Raw genomic sequence first — 8,409 nt, forward strand, 5'->3', positions numbered from 1 at the left:
TTTCTTTACAGAGAAATTACTTCCCTCCAAATCCTTTATAAATCCTGGATTCTCTCCCAAACTGGAGAAGTTAGTTTTGATTTTAAATCTCTCCAAAAACATGTAAAAACCCAGTTTAATGGTGGTTTTTTTTTTTTGTTTTTTTTTTTCCACACGTAGATCAAACAAATCCGGGGCGTTCGAGTTCAAACAGGAAGTGATGAAATCACAAACACTCCCGCGCTCCAACGGCGCTCAAGCTAAACGAGCTCTGTTCGAAAGAATGAACTCGGAGCCTGTAAAGTAAGAGCGTTTCAGTTTATTTACATCTTTGGCCGTTAAATTTCTCTGTGATTTTTGACCTAACAGTCGTCCATGTTTCTCATCAAGCAGGGCGAAAGACTCCAAACCCAAATTGAAACGCTCCCAGAGCTTCGGCGTTTCCAGCGCCAGCGGAATAAAGCAGATCCTCCTGGAGTGGTGTCGCTCGAAAACCATCGGCTACAAGGTCAGACAGTGAACATTTTAGTGTCCCCTGGTAAATATTTATTGTTATTTATGAAAGGTAATAATAAACTTTATTATTAGGTGAAATCTAAAAGTCTAAATAATTTGTTTTTTTTTTATAAAGGATGTATTTTTTATATCATCCATCTGTTTTACATGCTAGTTGAATGAAATAATTAACACTTATATTACTTTATTGTAATAAAGATGATAAATAATATGTGACACAGATCCACTTGCTGTTGCTTTGTCAGCTGTGAGCCGACACCCTGTTCGGACACCATCTTTGCTCCGCCTTGTCACAGATGCTGACTGTGGACTGGATAGACAGGGCTCACTCTAGAGTTATTTAAACTCTATGATCACGTATCATCTCCACACTGAAAGCTAAGTTTCAGAGTCAGGTGCCAGGCTGTTGTGGCTGTGTATGGTTCTTCCACATGCTACCGATCCAGTCTAATAAATACCTCAAAACAAGAGACAATAGTTTTTTTCTTCATAAATTCAACCTTTAAATGTGTTTTCTTAAAAATGTGGCACCATTTAAAGGGAAATAAACAGGAATTACAAAATTTATTTCCAAGAAGCATTGTTGCAACAAAAATTAAGCGACTAAACACTGATTTCAGTTTTCTTTTTTCTCTGTTTGTGTTATAATTCTCTTCTTAGCTGGATGAAGTTGTTCTAATGAGATGTTTCTTTGTCGTCTGCCCCGTCAGAACATAGACATCCAGAACTTCTCGTCCTGTTGGAGCGATGGAATGGCCTTCTGCGCTCTGGTCCACTCCTTCTTCCCGCTGGAGTTCGAATACAACACGTTGAATCCGGCGAATCGCAAAAAGAACCTGGAGCTGGCCTTCACCACAGCAGAGTGAGCTGCAGAGGAAGAAACGAGACAAATTAAATATTATGAAGCTGCGCTTTYCTAACTGATGTGTTCGTGTTTCAGGGAGCAGGCGGACTGTCTGCGTCTGATYGAGGTGGACGACATGCTGGAGATGGGGGACAAGCCGGACCCCATGTGTGTGTTTACCTACGTCCAGTCGCTCTACAACCACCTGAAGAAGTTTGAGTAATTCTGCATCAAAAACCAAAAGCCTTTAGATTTATACGGCAGGAGAGCTTTTCATCTCAGTCCTGTAGAACTCTTTGGTTCTGGGTCGTAACGTTAGTCCAGCTCACCATCAGGATCTGGATTTAAAGAGTTGTGTGCATAAAGTTTTAAAGCACCACATGTTTACAGAATACATGATAAAATCATTTTTAACTCTTCGTAGAGACTATTTTAGCTGCCGTCACTTTGTGAAACTGAAGACTATTTAAGTTTTTACACCAACCCAGCTGCTTCCCATCAAAGTGTTTTAAATTTTACAACACAAACATGTAGATAACAGGAAAAAGATACATTAGAGGTGTTTTATTGTAATTTTTTTCCCCTCTGTGTTTAAAGGTTGAGTAAATATGAGAGATATTCTGCCACCTGCTGGTGGAGAAAAAAGAAAATCAGAATTATTTTAAAAACAATTTAGTTTTATTTTTGTTGTCACCACAAAGACGTGTTTAAAACAAGTTCACTCAGTGGAGACATAGAAATATAACAAAAAATACACCACTTTATTCACATCAGTTTGTCATGCGCTGTAAGAAAATATAAATATATATTTTAAAAAACACTTTTTGTTGTGTTTTATCTCAAAGCTCTTTAAAATGTTATGTGTGAAGTGGCACGGTTTGTTTTTATGTCTTTATGGAGGATTGAAACGGATCACTTTTTTAACACAAATCTCACCAAAAATAATGTTTTTTTTTAGTCCTTAATAAATCACATTTTATCTCAAAGCTCATCTTATTTGGTTGTTATTAAGATCTCAGTTCTTTTTACTTATTAAGTTTTGGGGAGGATTTAAAAAATAAAATAAAAATATTCCACTTTTAAAGTAAAAATATAAAAGTTAATATTCAAAAAGAAAATACATATAAAACTTCATAGAAAACATTATTGTTTAGTTTTTTTTATTAAGACTTAGGTCTGTTTATGTACAAAAAACATTAGATTTTTTATTTCAAGAATAAAGTCATAATATGAGAATAAACTTGTAAAATAATAAAGTCATAATATTAGAAGAATAAAGATGCAATATTACCAGAAAAAGTTGTAAAATTATAAGGAAAAAAAAGGAATTTTAATGAGAAACAGAATCATCATATTACCAGGTAATGTTCATGTAATATATTGACTTTTTTTTCTTGAAATTTAAAAGTATTTAGGATGGCAAACTCCGAAAGTATGAAATATTATTTAAAACAAATAGGACTTAAAAATTGCGTGGTTCAAATAAAAATTGTAACTGGGTATCCTTATGAAAAAATTAATTTAACATTTTTTATTGGTGTAAATGGACTTCCATACACTTCTCAAATAAATATTGTTTTGAAAAACTGCTGAACCAGTGTAATTTTATATAATAATTATAGTATTTTTACACTTAATTTTCTGCTTTCTACTTTCTAATTTTGTTTTAGTTGATTTAATTAAGACCCTGGRTGTTTTGTTTGCTCTAAGTTTCATAAGTTCGTGTTTTTTTAGGGGGCGTGAACGCCTCCCATTGACTCCCATTTATTCCTTCCGGTAGACGAGGTCAACTTTTCCCGAGGTCCGCCATGTCAGTCCCGAAAGCTTCTTGTTGCCCAATAGTTTAGCAGTGTTATAACTTCAAGCTGTAGATAACTGAGTTATTTTATTYTTAATTGTGTTTGTGTAGCAGTGCGTTGAACGTGTTTACGTAACCTTTGGAATAAGGAAAAATAAAAAAAAGTCCTGGAATTGTTGCGTTCACTTCCGAGCGGGAGAGTCGGTAAAACAAAGTTTTGCATGAGTTGTGGGTTAAAGGGAGAGGTGGTGGAAGAGAGGGCCTCGAGCCTCGGACTCGCCGGGATTCAGCAGCACCGTCATGGCCGGTAATTTCGACTCCGACAACCGAACCAGCTGGTACTGGGGCCGACTGAGCCGCCAGGACGCGGTCGCCCTCCTCCAGGGACAGAGGCACGGAGTCTTCCTGGTGCGGGACTCGATCACCAGCCCCGGGGACTACGTGCTGTCGGTGTCGGAGAACTCCAGAGTTTCCCACTACATTATTAACAGCATCAGCAACAACAGGCAGTCCAGCACAGGTAAGACGGAACTTTTCCTCTTAATATAATTAATAATAATTAATGGAGTTACATTTTTACTCGTAAAGACTTTATTTTCATTCACATTCGGTAGTCCACAGTGGGTTTGRGGGTCTGAAAGGAAACGTTCAGGCTCCGATGTCACAACCAGGACATGACTGAACAGATTGGCGTTTCAGGAATGTTCCTGCTGGAAACACCTGAAGACCTTTACGCGCTTTTTCTTCTTCTCATTTAAAACATTATTTGAATCGGATTCTGTTTTTTCCCCCTCCATCCCTCTCTTCATTTCAACATTTTGCAGTTGTTTACTACCTTTTTAACTCGTTGTCATTTAGTCACTTTTTAAGCTACTTTTAAACATATTTTTGCTCGAAGTTGAACTTCCGGGTACTCTGTCACGTGACCGTGTTTAGAGGAAGAGATGTTGGTTYGGAGGAAGARTTTTTCCTCTCTTTGCTACAGCAAMTTACTGAATTTACCTTAATCTGTTAATTTTAGGGATATTGAGCATAAATCTGTTATGGTAGTATCTGAGTCTGGTCTATACTTAAAAGATTGAGCAAGCTGTTTAAAACCTGTTTTTATTAGCTTAAAGTTTAAGGTTTGATTAAATGATCTAAAACTCTGGCATAAACAATCCTTTAATCTGTGACTTGATTTATTCCACGTGTTTGTGTAAATGTTTGTGATTTTTGTGTTCTATACGCTAACAACATCGCCTGGTCTTCTCCAGGTTTGGTTCCTCCCCGGTTTCAGATCGGGGATCAGGAGTTCGATGCCTTGCCGTCCCTCCTGGAGTTCTACAAGATCCACTACCTGGACACCACCACCCTCATAGAACCCGTAAACAGGGCTAGAAACGCGGGGTCCAACGGCTCCGCCCCCTCCGGCGCTCCCCAGCAGCAGGCGGAGGAGGCCGAGTTCGTCCGTGCGCTCTTCGACTTCCCCGGCAACGACGAGGAGGACCTCCCCTTCCGTGCGGGGGACGTGCTGCGGGTTCTGGAGAAGCCCGAGGACCAGTGGTGGAGCGCCTCCAACCAGGAGGGCCGAGTCGGGATGATCCCCGTGCCCTACGTTGAAAAGTACCGGCCCGCCTCACCCACCTCTCCGGGTCCTCTGGCTGCGGGGGTCGGGGGGTTAGGTGGCGGTGGAGACGGGACGGGAAGCCCTCAGGCCAATCCTCTGGGGGACCCGGGTCCATACGCTCAACCCGTGGTCAACACTCAGCTCCCGAACCTGCAGAACGGACCGGTTTACGCACGGGCCGTTCAGAAGAGGGTCCCCAACGCCTATGACAAGACGGCTCTGGCTCTGGAGGTAAGACCTCTGTGGACCCTCTGTCCTCTGTGAGACATCTTACTCTGTTCGTCCTTTTGTTTTGGGTCGGAGCCGAGGCAGCACCGCTCGTCCTGATTATGGGACCAGTTCACTCCTGTGTGTGTGAACAGAAACACAATGTGTCTTTATGAACACTGAACCAGTTTATTCTCAGTGGAGACCGTTCTGGACTCTCAGATCCTTCACAGTGTCTCGTCTTTAGGACACAAAGGTCCATTCGTTTGTCTGTGAATGGGACATTATATGTTCATTACTGCAGGAGTCCAATTAAACAAACAGGCTGCTTTATTAGATACATTATAAATAGAAATCTGTTTTCTCGGCTGACAGTTTAGATTTCTGTCTGAAACCCAAATTAACTCGACAGAATACTATTAATAGTTTGAAAACGTCTTATTGGAAATGTAAAACGTATCCATTACAGGTTTCTAGTTTGGGTTTAATGGAAATAAAACAAATTTCTGCTAATCCTGCCAGCTATCTTTATTTTCACGTATTCTGGCAGTGAAGGTGAAGCTCACCTGTAGAAGTTTCCACTTTGTAATCGTTTCAAAATAAAACACAGTGGCCAAAACAAAACAGTTTTTCATTGGATTTTAACAAGATTTTATATCAGTGATATAAAAATTATAGACCTGACACCCGGTCTGGAGACATAGACCCACGTGTGCAGAGCGAGACGCCATCTTGAAAGAGTCCGAGAGGCACAGGGCCAAACAATGCTGGGTTTTTACAAATTAAGAGTTTTTTCGTTTGTTTGTTTTACACAGATTGACACCAGCTTTTGTAATTAAAAAAATCCCCTCTATTTTACCAGATAGGTCTGTTGAAAACAGATATGTTCTCTAACAACCTGGTCAAAATCAGGTAAATAAAAAAAGTCGACAACATAGAAGCAGAAGATTCAAACCAAGGCATAAATCAGTATTTTTAAAACACACTAAAATACAACCTTTTTTTGTCAGTACAGGTTGATTCTGACAGTAAACACACACACCTTGTTATTACAAACAACAACAAATAACAACGTACAGATGGAATTTCACAACGCTGCACCAGGGGAAGGCATTGAGTTGAACGACTTCTCCAAGATGGCGTGGTGTTTAGCACATACAAAGTCACGTGACGGTCTCTAGTAGAGTATAACAGAGCTGTTATTAAGTGTGAACCTCGTGTTTCCTGTCCACAGGTGGGCGACATGGTGAARGTGACCAAGATCAATGTGAACGGTCAGTGGGAGGGCGAGTGCAAAGGGAAACGAGGCCACTTCCCCTTCACCCACGTTCGGCTGCTGGAGCAGCCCCAACTCGACGACGAAAGCTGAGAGAAACGAGTTTTTACCTGCCGAGTTGTCAGGATGTCTAAAAGCACACAGCTGAACTGTTCGGGCTCCAGCGGTCCAACCAGAACCAGCTCAGCTGGATGGTCTTTATTTTGATGGACGTTACTCGTGTTAAGAGTTTACACTGAGGTCAAACTGAGGTTTGTCTATATTAGCTTTTCTTTTCTTTACTCAATTATCACTGTTTAAAGCCAGCTGAAAGCGTCTCCGACTCGTGAAATAACATCTTTATTTTCATTCAAGTGATGTTTTTTTATTCGATATATTTATTGTTGGAAACACAACTCCAGCTTCATGGCTACAGTTAAAGAGRGATTTTTAATTTGATTGTTTTTAAGCTAAATGTGCCTTTTTTATTATTATTWTTTTAGATGAGATGTCATTTTGGGCTGTTTTTGAGGTGGTTGGACATAAATTTGATGCAGATTTGTAGTTTGGAGCCACAGATTAGAAAACAAATATAAAAACTGATCAGGGTTTGGATCACAGCCACTTAAAAACAGTTCTGAAGGCAGCCTCTAGGGGGCACTCATCCTTCACAGCTTCAACTTCCAGGTTCTCTTTTGAAGGAGGAATAAAGCGTCTCTCAAACCGATCCGAGAAAGGGTTTATTTTGTATTTTTTGTGATTCACACAGGAGGCGAAACGAGTTGAATTTGGTGTTTTTCTAAAAAATAAACGATGAATCTCAGAGCCACACGATCAAATCTAAACATTTCTCTTAAGATGAGTTCACAAAAATACGTAGCATTCGCAATGAACAGTTCAAAATGAATTTTATTTTACTTTCAGAAGGCAGAGACACATCTTTGTTTTTGAGAACAAAATAAAAACATTTTTTTTCTTTGTCGAGCTGCATGATCAATTTAAAATTAAAATATTAATTTAACCCTTTTTTTATTTGTTTTACTTTCAGAACAAACTTGAATTGGTTTCTTGGACCATAAATGACATTTATTGTAGTTTTATGTTTTCTATGTTTTTAAAAAAGGAACCAAAACATTTTTTATTTGGGACCCTGGGTGTAATTAAGGAGTTTTTAGTTTCTGAATCTATATTTTTGTTGTTGTGGGAATTTTCCAACTTGTGATGCTTGATTTTTTTTTTTTTTTTTTTTTTTTTTTTTTTTTTTTGTCTGTGGGGAGCAGAACATGCATTTTTGAACTTTTTAAGACATGTTAAAATGAAATCCAGCCTAAAATAATCTGCTGTGCTCAACAGAAAAGCAAAGAAAAGGTTTTATATTTTATTTCCTCTCTTTTATTTTGCTCCATTAACTGAACAACTCGATTAAAAAAACAAAAAGAGGAAGTAAATATAAACACTCTTTACCTGTGTTTGRTTTAAAACAGACTAATTGGGGTTTAAATCAATGTAAACAGATAAAGGTAAATTGATTTGGGGTCAGATGTTGAAATTATGCTTTCCAAGAGGTTAAACTTCTTCTTCATTTAAATATATTTAAAGTCCAACAAAGTGACAAATCATCTGCTTTAAGTGTTTTTAAGTTGGCTCATRATTCCACTTCTGTGCATCCAAGCTGTTTTAAATCTGTTATGAGTTTACATTTTATTATAAAATTATAGCTTTTTCTTTTCGAGACTCACATTTAAGAAAAGTATTTTTGTACACTACATTATTGTTATCATTTATTGCCATATTAAGCCTTTTGAGCCACACAGTCTGTACAGTCCTACCTGCACCTGTTGTATTAATAAAAAATGCATTATTTTTCAGTTCTTGTATCTCGTTATTTGTTTTTGTTATTTTTTTTTCTGTCGCACTTCTGCATAAATAAAAAGTCAAACCACAGATAAATAAAAGATGAAGTCCAACTCTGGATGTATTCATATGTATTTGTGATCAGATTTGTTGGGTAAAATATGCAGATTAAAGGGTTTTGTTTGCATTGAGTGCATACCTGCATTTCAGAATGGTTTATCTGGAAAACCACTGGAGAAAACTCAAAAGTGCACTGTTTGATATGGTTCAGGTTGACCTATTTTAATGTTAGATTTTATAGATGGTTTATGATGGTGCTTAATGGATTTTTGTGTGTTTTAAATGAA

At 38.2% G+C, this 8,409-nt stretch overlaps 2 protein-coding genes across 5 annotated transcripts in view; both read left to right on the forward strand.

Annotated features, from left to right (window-relative positions):
- Positions 1 to 2,330, forward strand: part of smtnl (smoothelin, like) — an 8,708-nt gene extending 6,378 nt beyond the window's left edge. For all 4 annotated transcript variants that reach the window (XM_014003977.1, XM_014003978.1, XM_014003979.1 and 1 more), the window contains 5 exons: positions 12 to 69; positions 160 to 282; positions 370 to 487; positions 1,206 to 1,357; positions 1,436 to 2,330. In XM_014003977.1, coding sequence (XP_013859431.1) covers positions 12 to 69; positions 160 to 282; positions 370 to 487; positions 1,206 to 1,357; positions 1,436 to 1,562 — 578 coding nt within the window. In that variant the 3' untranslated portion in view covers positions 1,563 to 2,330. The remainder of the gene's footprint in view (positions 1 to 11; positions 70 to 159; positions 283 to 369; positions 488 to 1,205; positions 1,358 to 1,435) is intronic.
- A 792-nt stretch (positions 2,331 to 3,122) lies between these two features.
- Positions 3,123 to 8,076, forward strand: LOC106514621 (adapter molecule crk). The gene is made up of 3 exons (XM_014003981.1): positions 3,123 to 3,657; positions 4,394 to 4,977; positions 6,188 to 8,076. Exons 1-3 carry the CDS (start codon positions 3,438 to 3,440, stop codon positions 6,320 to 6,322), a joined length of 939 nt encoding a protein of 312 aa, XP_013859435.1. The 5' UTR covers positions 3,123 to 3,437; the 3' UTR covers positions 6,323 to 8,076.
- The last annotated feature ends 333 nt before the right edge of the window (positions 8,077 to 8,409 follow it).

The sequence above is a fragment of the Austrofundulus limnaeus genome, unplaced genomic scaffold (genome assembly GCF_001266775.1).
Source record: "Austrofundulus limnaeus strain Quisiro unplaced genomic scaffold, Austrofundulus_limnaeus-1.0 Scaffold21, whole genome shotgun sequence".
NCBI classification, from domain to species: Eukaryota; Metazoa; Chordata; class Actinopteri; order Cyprinodontiformes; family Rivulidae; genus Austrofundulus; species Austrofundulus limnaeus.